At 41.6% G+C, this 13,589-nt stretch overlaps 1 protein-coding gene across 1 annotated transcript in view; it reads right to left on the bottom strand.

The window, feature by feature from the left end:
* The window catches only part of pappa2 (pappalysin 2), a gene marked incomplete at its 3' end in the record, with an annotated part of 136,080 nt that overhangs the window by 87,742 nt on the left and 34,749 nt on the right, over window positions 1–13,589 (bottom strand). Inside the window, exons 6-9 of the mRNA XM_059344316.1 lie at window positions 7,760–7,899; window positions 6,111–6,264; window positions 5,048–5,240; window positions 3,785–3,918 (exon numbers count right to left, since the gene is read on the bottom strand). Coding sequence (XP_059200299.1) covers window positions 3,785–3,918; window positions 5,048–5,240; window positions 6,111–6,264; window positions 7,760–7,899 — 621 coding nt within the window. The remainder of the gene's footprint in view (window positions 1–3,784; window positions 3,919–5,047; window positions 5,241–6,110; window positions 6,265–7,759; window positions 7,900–13,589) is intronic.

Here is a 13,589-nt window from a genome sequence, read left to right as displayed (position 1 = left end):
TCAGCTCAACCTCATTATTATCAAGTCATTTTGACTTACTGGATCAACATTTTGAAATACAAAAACACACAAAAACACAAAAAAACAAATACAAAAAAACAAAAATGCACACACAAATTAAAAACCCAATTTTTTTTTTTTTTTTTTTACAAAAAACACATAAAAAACAAACATAAAAACACACATAGAAAACACACAAGAAACACATAAAAACACACCAAAAATATTACAATGCTCCATGCTGCTTGGTTTCTACGTCATGAAGAAGTCAAAGTGCTGCGGAGCTGTCGTGGACTCCAGAAGGTTAACATGTGTGTTGTTGTTGCCAGCAGTGATATCCACATTGTATTGTCCAGTTCCCTCTCTCTGGAGGAGATGGTGCCCGTCTCTCTGGAGGAGATGTTGCCCGTCTCTCCGGAGGAGATGGTGCCCGTCTCTCTCTGGAGGAGATGGTGCCCGTCTCTCTGGAGGAGATGGTGCCCGTCTCTCTCTGGAGGAGATGTTGCCCGTCTCTCTGGAGGAGATGTTGCCCGTCTCTCTCTGGAGGAGATGGTGCCCGTCTCTCTGGAGGAGATGTTGCCCGTCTCTCTCTGGAGGAGATGGTGCCCGTCTCTCTGGAGGAGATGGTGCCCGTCTCTCTGGAGGAGATGGTGCCCGTCTCTCTGGAGGAGATGGTGCCCGTCTCTCTGGAGGACATGTTGCCCGTCTCTCTGGAGGAGATGGTGCCCGTCTCTCTGGAGGACATGTTGCCCGTCTCTCTGGAGGACATGTTGCCCGTCTCTCTGGAGGAGATGGTGCCCGTCTCTCTGGAGGACATGTTGCCCGTCTCTCTGGAGGAGATGGTGCCCGTCTCTCTGGAGGACATGTTGCCCGTCTCTCTGGAGGAGATGGTGCCCGTCTCTCTGGAGGACATGTTGCCCGTCTCTCTGGAGGAGATGGTGCCCGTCTCTCTGGAGGAGATGTTGCCCGTCTCTCTGGAGGAGATGGTGCCCGTCTCTCTGGAGGAGATGGTGCCCGTCTCTCTGGAGGACATGTTGCCCGTCTCTCTGGAGGACATGTTGCCCGTCTCTCTGGAGGAGATGGTGCCCATCTCTCTGGGGGAGATGTTGCCCGTCTCTCTGGAGGAGATGGTGCCCGTCTCTCTGGAGGACATGTTGCCCGTCTCTCTGGAGGAGATGGTGCCCGTCTCTCTGGAGGAGATGGTGCCCGTCTCTCTGGAGGACATGTTGCCCGTCTCTCTGGAGGAGATGGTGCCCGTCTCTCTGGAGGAGATGGTGCCCGTCTCTCTGGAGGAGATGTTGCCCGTCTCTCTGGAGGAGATGGTGCCCGTCTCTCTGGAGGACATGTTGCCCGTCTCTCTGGAGGAGAGGGTGCCCATCTCTCTGGAGGAGATGGTGCCCGTCTCTCTGGAGGAGATGGTGCCCGTCTCTCTGGAGGAGATGGTGCCCGTCTCTCTGGAGGAGAGGGTGCCCATCTCTCTGGAGGAGATGGTGCCCGTCTCTCTGGAGGAGATGGTGCCCGTCTCTCTGGAGGGGATGGTGCCCGTCTCTCTGGAGGAGATGTTGCCCGTCTCTCTGGAGGAGATGGTGCCCGTCTCTCTGGAGGACATGTTGCCCGTCTCTCTGGAGGAGATGGTGCCCGTCTCTCTGGAGGACATGTTGCCCGTCTCTCTGGAGGAGATGTTGCCCGTCTCTCTGGAGGAGATGGTGCCCGTCTCTCTGGAGGAGATGTTGCCCGTGTTGCCCAGTGACCCGGAGCATCAGAAGTGGTAAAGAGAGCAGAGCAGCCAGCGGAGCAGCAGACTGGCTGTCTCCTCAGCTGTTACAGTAAGACTGTAATTGACTCTTTATCATCATTATGATCCCGCAGCGACGGAGAGGGAGCCCTAATCCCCCCTCTTCCTCCTCGCCGCTTCTTTTCAAAGCACAAATTCCACCAGAGGATTTCCACATATTTGGGTAGAGTTTCCACGGGAGAGAAGGGAAAGTGTAATTGTGTTCCTGAGTATTTCTCTCTTTCTTTCTCTCTGTATATATCTGTCTTTCCTTCTTGTTTTGCCTCCTTGTTTCTGTCTTGTTTCCTCACCGACCGACCCATCATGCCAAAGGAAACGGAGCTTCTGCAGAAACTATGATTGGAATAACAAGGACCATGTGCTTACATCAAGCTACACTGTAAAAAAAACTGTTGTTTTTATGGTAAAAACCAGCAGCTGTGGTTGCCAGAACTTTACCATAATAAATACGGTGCAACTTTTTCTAATATTATAGTAAAATGATATTAGCACTGTTGATTTCATGTTTAAGATTGACATTTTATTCCATATTTTACCGTAAAAATAAATAAAACGTTTTTCCATCAAAAGAAACGCTGTTCTGCCATATAATTGACAAGAAAATACTTTATAAATGCTGCATAAATTAAAGATTTTACCATTAAATATTACAGTATATTTCTGTTAGAGATATGGTGTTTAGTACATTTAACAGTGAGAAAAAGTATTTTTACAAAAAATAAATGCAAAAATGATGCCTGTATATATATTACAGTATATGTTTATATTACAATATTTTACAGTGGACAGTTTTTTAATGTAAAAAAACAGTTTTGTCTGATATAAACATTTACAGTGTTTCATTGTTACTGAAACTGAATTAATTCATTTATCATTTTACGCCTTTTACTGTCATGGTTTAGCAGTTTTTCACCCTAAAATCTACATTTTTTACAGTGTACTGTTTCACAGTACAGTGCTACGAGATACAGGTTTTTTGTCCTTTTTTTGTTTATGACGGAGGTCCAAACATTATCCAGTAGACTCTCTGCCTAATAATCTTGTTCTTACTTTGGCTAAAACAAGACAGAGACAGAGAGAAGTCTGTAGCTGAGGGCAATTATCATTTAATGATTTTCTGCTTCTTCCTCTTCCAGCAGCCATTAGCCTCGCACGCACCTGGATACACAGGGTGTGTGTGTGTGTGTGTGTGTGTGTGTGTGTGTGAAGGGGGAAACCAGAGACAGAGTTATAACTCAAGGACAGAAACTCAAACCTGAAACCACCACATTCCACTTTGTTAGAGAAGAAAGTGTGTAAATGAGTCTGAGAACTCAGTCAGCTGCAGGTTTGAGGAGGAAACATGAGAAATTAACAGTTGGCTTTCTTACCACGATACTGGTCCTCATTTCCACAAGACCAGTGTTTACTTGTATCGGTAACACTTTAGATTAGGAACACATATTCAATATTATTAGTTGCTTATTAGCGTGCAAATAAGTAACATATTGGCTCTTAATGAGTCATTATTAAGTAGTTATTAATGCCTCCTTTGACATTATAATCTACCAATCCTCATCAAATCATCTAAAGGAGCCACCAGCGGGCCAATTGTGGCCCTCGTGATGATATTTTGTGGCCCCCACCTTGATATGAAAGTTTAATGTGAGTTTTATATGAATGGCACTTTTTTGGGTCATTTTGTCTTTTTTTGGGTCATTTTGTGTCTTTTTAGGGTCATTTTGTGTCTTTTTTGGGTCATTTTGTGTCTTTTTTGGTAATTCTGTCTTTTTTTGGTCATTTTGTTTCTTTTTTAAGTAATTTAGTTTATTTTTGGTCATTTTGTGTCTTTTTTTGTCATTTTGTGTCTTTTTTAAGTAATTTAGTGTTTTATCAGTCCTTTTTTTGAGATTATTTAGACACACATATTAACACACATATTAACTTAAATGTACAAACACACATAAACACACACACACACACACACCCACACAGTGTGTTGTGACTGACCGACTGCCTCCTCGGGGGTCCAGTAGCCCGACGTGTCACAGATTCGAGGTGAGGTGGCCTCAGAGGCAAACTGGTGGAAAACACCGTCTTTCTCACAGTCGCCACAGTGGATCCCAGTCAGGACGAGGTCAGAGCTGCTGGGACACCAGGAAACACAGTTAGTGGTTAGGAAACACAGTTAGTGGTTAGGAAACACAGTTAGTGGTTAGGAAACATCACACTTTGTCTTTTGCTTGTTACAACCAAGCGGCAACATCCGGACCTTAAAAGTGATGCCGTTCACCTTTTTTCAGATAATAAATTTATGTCATTTTAACCCAGGGCCGGCTCTAGCCCATCTGGTCCCTCGGTGAGACCCATTGGTGTTGAACAGCTCCGCTTGCTGTTTCATGGAGGGGAACTCCTGTTTCTGTTTGCCCATGGTGCCAACCAGCTATATAATACAACTGTCTCTCTGTGAATTGACTTGTAAGTTAATAATTCTATAAAGAAGCACAGCTGGAGACGCTAACAAAGTTAGAGACAAGAGAGACGAGGGAAGTGAAAACCCTGCTAAAAATGTGCTTAACTGTGTTAAGCTAGCGTTGCTTTATTTCAACCTAGCTAACAAGCTAACACAAATGAAACGTCTGCACACAAAACAGCATTTAAAAAAAGATTGGGACTTCTTCTCCTCCTCCTGATACTGAGCACCGGAGAGCTTTGAGCCGTTTCATCTTGAAGATTTATCAAAACATAACGTGTCTGTGACAGTGATCTGACCATCTGAAGGGGGGCAAGGCAATGACCACACGTCACATGACTCAGCACCACAAGTGAGAAAATGTCAATGTTTATCTGTTTCTTTATTTTGTTAATATTTATTATTTTCAAGACGGAACACGAAGCGAGGGCGACAATGGGCATCGAAAACTATTATTATTTTTTTGTTTTGTTTTTTTTTTCAATTAATTGTTGCAGCTCTAGTGCGATTTAGAGTAAAATAGACAATAGGCTGCTACCACGTAGAACTTTGACCCTTTCACGTTGTGTTTTTATTTAATCAAATTCATTGTAACATTTCAGTCGCTTGTTCAGTGTTGAATTTAAAATTGAATATATTTTAATACTGTAATTATGCATTTTGTATCCATAGTTGGGTTTAAGACGACGGTAGAAATGCCACTCAGGTGAGGAGATAAGAGCACACAACAGAACAATCCATTTTGGGTATTACCTGAAGAGATAAACAATGAAGATTAAAAAGCCATGATTGGACAGTACCTCTGATAAAGTGGTCCTCTGATTGGTGGCAACCAGTAGATAGAGACAGAATCTGGACTCTGGTCCGTCACTATGGGGGCCAGAGGGATGGGGGCCGGCTGCTGGTCCCTCAGCCATTCCTGGTACACCAGGTCCAGGTAACAATGCATCCGAGCCACTTGGTTGGGAGTGAAATGGTTGGTGCAGTTGTCATCTGATGTGGCGCAATGAAAAGCGAAAAAAGTTCAAGTGATTATTAACACTCGCCTCATCTAGCTGATAGAACAACAGCAATATAAATGGTAAATGGTAAATGGGGGGTGCACTTATATAGCTTTTATCCAAAGCGTTTTACACTACACACTACGCTCATTCACCCATTCACACACACATTCATACTGGTGGCCGAGGCGACTGCTATTTAGCCTCTTAATCAACCATAGTTGTGTCAGTCAACAGTTCTGACAGCACGCTTCATGTTATTAAGACTGTTTGTCTACTGCAGTAGTTCTCAACCTTTTTGAGTCGCGACCCCCAATTTAACATGCATGTTGTCCGCGACCCCCACTCACTGAACAGAATCTCACACGCACAGTTCAGATCACCCAAAAAAGGAAACAAAATGACCAAAAAAAGACACAAAATGACCAAAAAAGACAAAAAATGACCAAAAAAGACACAAAAAGAAACAAAATTACCAAAAAGACACAAAATGACTAAAAAAAGACACAAAAGGACTAAAAAAAGACACAAAATGACTAAAAAAGGAAACAAATTGACCAATAAAGACACAAATTGACAACAAAATGATCAAAAAAAGACACAAAATGACCAAAAAAAGACACAAAATAACCAAAAAAAGACACAAAATGACCAAAAAAAGACACAAAATGACCAAAAAAGACACAAGATGACCAAAAAAGACATTAAGTGACCAAAAAGACTAAAACACATTAACACATGAACACTTTAACACAGTGGAGACAGAGCTGACTTCCAAAATGATTTGGCGACCCCCAGAAATCATCTCGCGACCCCAATTGGGGTCCCGACCCCAAGGTTGAGAACAGCTGGTCTACTGTACCTGTGTAACTCATGTAGTTGCTGTACGGTGTGTCTTGGTACGTAGTAACTCCACAGGAGTCGTTGACGGCTCCGGGGTCGTGGCAGGCTTTAGATTTGGGTGTTGGTGCCGTGTCAGCACACAGATCTCCGGTCTCCATAGACGGAGTGGTCTCCTGCAGACAGAGGGGTCACAAGTCTTCTCATTATTCTTCATCATTACTCCAGCAGACGTAGAGATACTAGGGCTTAAAAAGACTTCTGTTTTGTACTGTTTAAGTACATTCGGTAACTAATTAAAATGTATGGAGAGAATTTAAATGGAAGGTGGTCATGAGGTTCTTCCGGACACCTGAAATTACAGCTAAATTTAGCACTACGCATTCAAATAAGTGTTGGAGAAACTGTGGCCCACACATTGGCAATCAGACCCACATACTATGGCCATGCCCTAATAAAATATGTGGTGGAAATATTACTATGGATCCAATGGTGGCCCTACTAGGTCTATTACCAAAAGGCATTGAAGGAAGAGCCAAAAAATATCTTTTACAGATATTACCAGCAACAGCAATTAAATGCATTACAGTAAGGTGGTTGAAGCCTGACCCCCCAACATATAGTATGTGGTCTGAAAAAATAAAGGAAATATATCAAATGGAACAAATAACATACTCCTGAAGACTTCAAAAACATATTTCACTAAAAGGTGGAGCCCCGCTATAGGTATACTGATATAATTTTATTTATTTTATTCCATTTTAATTTATATTTTTCTTTGTCATTATAGTCTCTGTATTTTTTTTTATGTACCATAAGTGTTACCATGTGTATGAAACAGCAGATATGTTGAATATGATTCTGTACACGATTGTGAATGAAACTTAAATAAAAACTAAGTTAAAAAAAAAAAGACTTCTGTACAAGTATCAACTCAAACTTTTTACTGAAGTAAAAGTATAAAAGTACTGGTTTCAAAACTACTTAAAGGATAAAAGTAAAAGTAATGCATGGGGGGAAAATGCCATTAAGGACAAAAGCTTAGGCCCCGGGGCCACAGGGGCCACAGGGGTCTATAGTGCACTACCCCACCTCCCTAAAAAAGCCATAATAACGATTATGTTATATTAAAATGTGGGGGTTATGTCGGATATTTACCTGGATACAACAATGCTATTTTCTAATTGGATCATGTGTAGCGGTCTGTTATTTTTGGATTGGCTGAGTTGATCTTATTAGTCAGGAGGCGGAGCTAAATAAAGGGGACACTATTACAAACCAATAGGGTGTCAGAATGGAATATGTTTATACTTCTCATCCAACCACATTCACTCTATCTGGATGGAGTCATTGATCTGGATAGGGACTTTGTGTGTGTGTGTGTTTTGAACAATCAAAATCTGTAATGAAAACAAGATGAAATGAAATAGGAGTAAGGCTATTTTTAAAATGTAAGGAGTAGAAAGTACAGATAATTGTGTGAAAATGTAGGTAAAAAAAGTAAGCCGAAAAATAATTACTCCAGTAAAGTATAAATACCCAAAATGTTCTACTGAAGTAAGGTAACAAAGTACTTTTACTTACATAAAGTAGCATTTTGGATCAGGGAAATATACAGTATGATACACAACAATACACATTAATAAAAACTCTATATAATAAGAGTGGTACCTGACACGGGTCATCACAGGAGTCCCTCTCGCTCACCCCCTTGAAGACGTGGTACAGTCCAAAGATGTGGCCCATCTCGTGGATCATGGTGTTGTGGTGGCCCACGGTACCGAAGTAGGACGGGTTCAGCACCATCCCACCTGTGGACAGAACACACTGCTGGTTTCTCTTCACCTCATTCCACCACTGTGATGGGAAGTCATTTGGAAACAGGTGAACCAGTTTAGAGCCTCTTCAGAAGAAGCAGCAGACAGAACAAATGATCAAAAACAAATGTTGTGTTGCTGTTGAAGTCCAGAGTTTAACTAGCAGCTGTGTGGATATTTTACTCCAGTCTGCTCTCTTCCATGGAATTTACAAAAGAGAAACAGACCTTCATAGTAAAAACATTATCTCTGTGACATTTAAAACCAATTAGGGATGAAGTGAAACTTTAGTACTTTACACCGAACATAGGAAACAGGATCTGGGTAAGGTGGCTGTGGGCCATGTTGCTTTGGATGGAGAGGAATGTTCCTAATAGGTGGCACCTACCACTGATTTCTACTGATTTACAGCGGAGGTTTCAACCAGTGCCACTGAAAAAGCACTAAAATGAGAACAGATTTATCAGGTGATATTGGCCAATCACAGACATATCTGAATCCATGTGTTTTCCTGCTTCGCTCCTCTTGTCTCATCTTGTCTTCTGTTTTACTTTGGAAGACTCTCTCTACTCTGCTCTCAAACTAAAAAAAATCCTGGATTTGATCATCTGGTCTCTCAACGCAATTTACACAATCTTCTAGAGCAGCTATTCTCAACCTTGGGGTAGGGACCCCAATTGGGGTCGCGAGATGATTTCTGGGGGTCGCCAAATCATTTTGGAAGTCAGCTCTGTCTCCATTGTGTTAAAGTGCTCATGTGTTAATGTGTTTTAGTCTTTTTGGTCACTTAATATCTTTTTTTTGGTCATTTTGTGTCTTTTTTTTAATCATTTTGTGGTCAATTTTTTGTCTTTTTTGGTCATTTTGTGGTCAATTTGTGTCTTTTTTGGTCATTTTGTTTCCTTTTTTTGGTCATTTTGTCTCTTTTTTTAGTCATTTTGTGTATTTTTTAGTCATTTTGTGTTTTTTTTTGGTAATTTTGTTTCTTTTTTGGGTCATTTTGTGACTTTTTTTTATCATTTTGTGGTCAATTTGTGTCTTTTTTGGTCATTTTGTGTCTTTTTTGATCTTTTTGTGGTCAATTTGTGTCTTTTTTGGTCATTTTGTTTCCTTTTTTTGGTAATTTTGTCTCTTTTTTTAGTCATTTTGTGTCTTTTTTAGTCATTTTGTGGGTTTTTTTGGTAATTTTGTTTCTTTTTTGGGTCATTTTGTGTCTTTTTTGATCATTTTGTAGTCAATTTGTGTCTTTTTTGGTCATTTTGTTTCCTTTTTTTGGTCATTTTGTTTCTTTTTTGGGTGATCTGAACTGTGCGTGTGAAATTGTGTTCAGTGAGCGGGGGTCGCGGACAACATGCATGTTAAATTGGGGGTCGCGACTCAAAAAGGTTGAGAACTACTGCTCTAGAGGAGAAGCCTGGTTCAGGGAGTCCTCCTGCCCTGACGGGACGTTAGCAGCTGGCTACATGATGGACGGTGGAGAGGTGGTGAGTCGTGTGGTGGCTCTCTCCGTGGAGGATATAGAAGATCTCTATCTGTTCAGAACAGTGATAACAGGGCTTTTTCTGATTGGATCAGGCTTTGCTCTGGTTTATCAAGATACACAGAAAACAGTGACAGTTGTCCAAAGCCCCATAAGGCTGCAGAGATGATTGATACGATGGGCTGAGCTGTCAGAACTCAGACAGTAACCGCACTTTGGATGAAGTTAAGGAGCGACTGACGGCCCTGGAGGAGCAACTGGATCGCTGCTGTCTGGAGGCCTTGGAAGGTTGTCGCCATAGCAACTGCTATGTTTTTTTCCTCCTTTCCTCCCTTCACGTTGTGCTGTATTTATTTCTCTTCATCTCTGTCTTCCTGTCCTGTCCACCTCTGTCATATTGCTTTTGCATGTTTTTTATACTTTTTGGACGGGTTGATGGCTAATTTCGTTGTACTACCCCGTGCAATGACAATAAAGGCTTTCTGATTCTGATTCTGATATAATATATATGGATTGTGGGTGAGCCATAGTTAACACTAGGGATGGGTACCGTTCACATTTGAACCGATACGGTACCGATACCCGGTACCTGGGAATCGGTATCGGTACTCAACGGTACCAATTTTCGGTACTTTTGCGTTTGAAAATATAAACTTATAACTTATAAAATATATCAAAACAATATAAAATCCAGGATGAGCAGTGCTTTATTGTTGAGTGAACTTGCATTTTGTAACATGAAGGTTGGAGTGTTATCAAAGAATGCAGAGGAGCTCTCAGGTGGAAAAAAAAAAAAAAAATGTTGCAAGTGCACGTGTGATTTGTTGTGATGACGTCGTAGCTGTGGGTGGAGCACCGGTCAGACAGTATTGTGGGCGTGGCATGGTTGGAATAAACAAAGTTGAGTCGGGCTGCTCTGTGCACATATCGAGAATGACGCAGGAGTCCGAGGGATTTAATTTCAGCGAGGCAGTTTGGAATAAAGTGGCAGGTAATATTCCTGAGTTGAAGATCGGAGTTTTAGCGGAGGACCAGAGATGCAGCAGCTAGCTGCTAGCTGTTAATGACTGGTCTACAGAAGAATGGAGAGAGCAAACGGAGTAAGGAAGGTCCAATCTGGAGGCAGACTAAGGCCAAGCCCGGGTAGAGACATTGGAGAGATAGCAGCTGGCGGCTAGCAGGCCGAGAGCCGGCTGTTCGTCTCTGCGCCGGGTTGGAAGAGGGCAGCAGCTAGTGGCCGCGGTGAGCAGACAGGACCAGACGAGGAGGTAAATAAAAAAATAGTGCGATCGTCAGCACGCTTGTTAATCAAGACGTCAAATGAAAACAGGTTGAAATCAATGATCAGTTTAAAGGTAACGCCGTTTAGGTACCGAAACATGGTACCGTTTGATTTTACTTGAATCGGTACTCGGTAGTACCGACGGAATTCGGTCGGTACCTATAAAAGTACCGAATTCGGTACCCATCCCTAGTTAACACAGTGTTATAGTAGTTAGGCAGGCTGGATTTAGACAGACAACAAAAGGAAAGTCAGGCCTCCTATCTAATCATGAATGGTTCATAGAACTTGGAAAAGCGAGCACAGAGAAAGACTAAATGGAAGAAAACGGTGGAAAATACCATCTTTTTGTTTCCCTAAGCACATTAAATTACTTTTCTAATAATGAAGATAATGAGTCTGCTTTGAAGTACACATTTAAATCTTCTGCAAAATGTCCTTTTTGCTTGTTTGCATCGTCTGCCTCGTGCTTACGCCAAGGACATTGTGTTTCTCATCCTGTTTATTGGTCAGTCCGACACTTGGCAGGACATTGATTTGGTAGAAAGTGAGTCCATGCACCATAGACAACAAAGTATTTGGTGAGGATCTGGACACAAGATTCTCTTAAATGGTTCCTGAACGCGCCAAGAAAACTGTTTTTTTGGAAGTCTTATCCAATGAACATCCTTAAATGAAACAGTAATAATTCTGCCTGGATTTTAATGCAGTTTCAGATGTGTATTTAATGAAATTTAGGCCTTTTGTAAGTAAATTTAAGACTAAACACAAATACAAATCATGAAGAAAGTATTCCAAAGATAGCAATTTTAAAACCAGCTTTGGTTTTGGGGCTGTGGTGAAATCTTACAAAAATGGCCTTTAAGTGGAGATACAGGTTTTCTGCAGCGTGCTGATAATCGCAAAATCAAGAACAGACATGACAGTTATTGGTTTTCTAATTAGAAACAGCATGTTTAGTGGTGAAGACGTCGAACAATGAAGACATTAAATACGAAGACACTAAACAACAAGGCCCCCGGAGACGACTTGTCATCCACTAACTGGTTGTTAAACAGGGACAGATGCTGAGCAAATGAAACAAATGTCATGTGGGAAACATCCAGTACAGAACAACATTCAACAGTTTAATTTGAAAATATAACATCTACTCTGACCATATAACCGGTAGCATCAAAGTCTCCCTATTTAAATGGATTGCCCATAAATCTTCACAACAACATACGACATTATATAGTCATCAGTTATTTTGATTCTGAAGAATCAACAACAAGGGATGGAATTATAGCTTTCAGACCAAAAGCATGGCACAATAAACTGATGAAAAGTTTCATGTTGATATTTGACATCCTGTGTTGACAGGAAGCTGATCAGTGTGCACTAATCTGGATATTCAGCTTTACAGAGGACATATTAAGCTCATTTTCAGATTCATACTTGTATTTTGGGTTTCTACTAAAAAATGTTTACATGCTTTACATGCTCTGTTAGCAACTCTCTCTTTAAAGGGGTAGTTTGGGATTTTGAACATTAAGTTGTATAAAATACTTGCCAGTAGTGTATTGGATGCAACGCTATTAGTTGCCATGTACCCGCCACGATAGGACACATGTTCTGGTCATAAACCTCCCTCGGCAACTACTGGAGACACATATTTGATGTATTCTCCAAAATCCGTGGTCAGACTATAGCACTTGACTTTCACACGGCCATCTTTGGCGTACCATCCCTTCTCAGGCTGCAAAGTCTCAAGTTTGCAAGCAAATGCTTTGCCATTTGCTTCCCTATTTGCACGCAGACTCATACTTTTTAATTAGAAATCAAATACAACCCGTCATTTCGGCAGTGGTTGAGGGAGGTACAATCTTTTCTGACTTTGGAGAAACTGAGATACCAGATATGTAAAGCCTGCAGCCTGGAGCCCCTTATAGGATTTGTTTCCTCTCTTTCTCCACTGACCGGCCAGAGGGGCACAGCTTTGGTCCATAAGGAATCTTGAAATAGCTGCAATTCTGATCTTCCCTACGCACCAAGGTTGCAATCATGAACGCAAAGTTCATTACAACTGCCAGAGAGAGCTTCATCAGACAACAAGGACGAACCAGCAACTTCATTTGCAAGGCAGCAAATGATTGAAACTCGGCCTTCCACGCCCTCCATCGAAAAGGATTTCTCCCCTTTTCCAACTGGACTGTGAGTAATGTAAGTGGGCTTAGATAAGAAATCAGCAAGGACTTTAAGTACAAAGGATTTGACCTGTAATTAATGATTTGCTTTATATGTGTGTGTTTTAAGTATATTTGTTGTGCTATTGGTATAGCTAAATCATTTGAAGTTGTATGTTAATCTTGTTTTACACAGACGTACATGCAAAACGAACTACTAACTTCCTTGACTCGCTTCCACACTGATTCACATACAATATACTTTAAACTGTCTTTCAACAAAACACAACTTTGTAGAAGGTGCAGAGCAGCACAGGGCCAGAAGGCCAGGCCATCTTCCTTCACAGCGTGAGTTTTATCACTCTTTTTGTGACGGGCTCCAGTTTTTCAATGAGTGCCCAATGAAGGGCTAAATTAAACTTCACATATTTTAGACACTGTTAATTCTTCCACTGGGACTCTCTCTTGAAATGCATCTAGCCCATGTTTCTCCTGCTTTTGATTCCACTCACTACTAATGTACTAGTGCAGGACGAGAAGAGAAAAGTGCATAAATAAATAAAGAACAGCTGGCAAGTGGACATGGGTGGCAACAATGCTCCGGAGCCCACACTGCCGTTTGTTTGTTTGGTTGTTGTTGGGTTGATTAGCTTTTTCCAGTGGAAAAGGGTCTAATGATTGGAAGCGGAAAGAGGCAATGTGCCGGGAAAATCTCCAGCCAGCTCCAATTGCTCTTCCCATCTCGTTTGGATATCGC

The sequence above is a fragment of the Centropristis striata genome, chromosome 11, assembly GCF_030273125.1.
Source record: "Centropristis striata isolate RG_2023a ecotype Rhode Island chromosome 11, C.striata_1.0, whole genome shotgun sequence".
Lineage (NCBI taxonomy): Eukaryota > Metazoa > Chordata > Actinopteri > Perciformes > Serranidae > Centropristis > Centropristis striata.
This window is presented reverse-complemented; position numbering and strand designations above follow the sequence as displayed.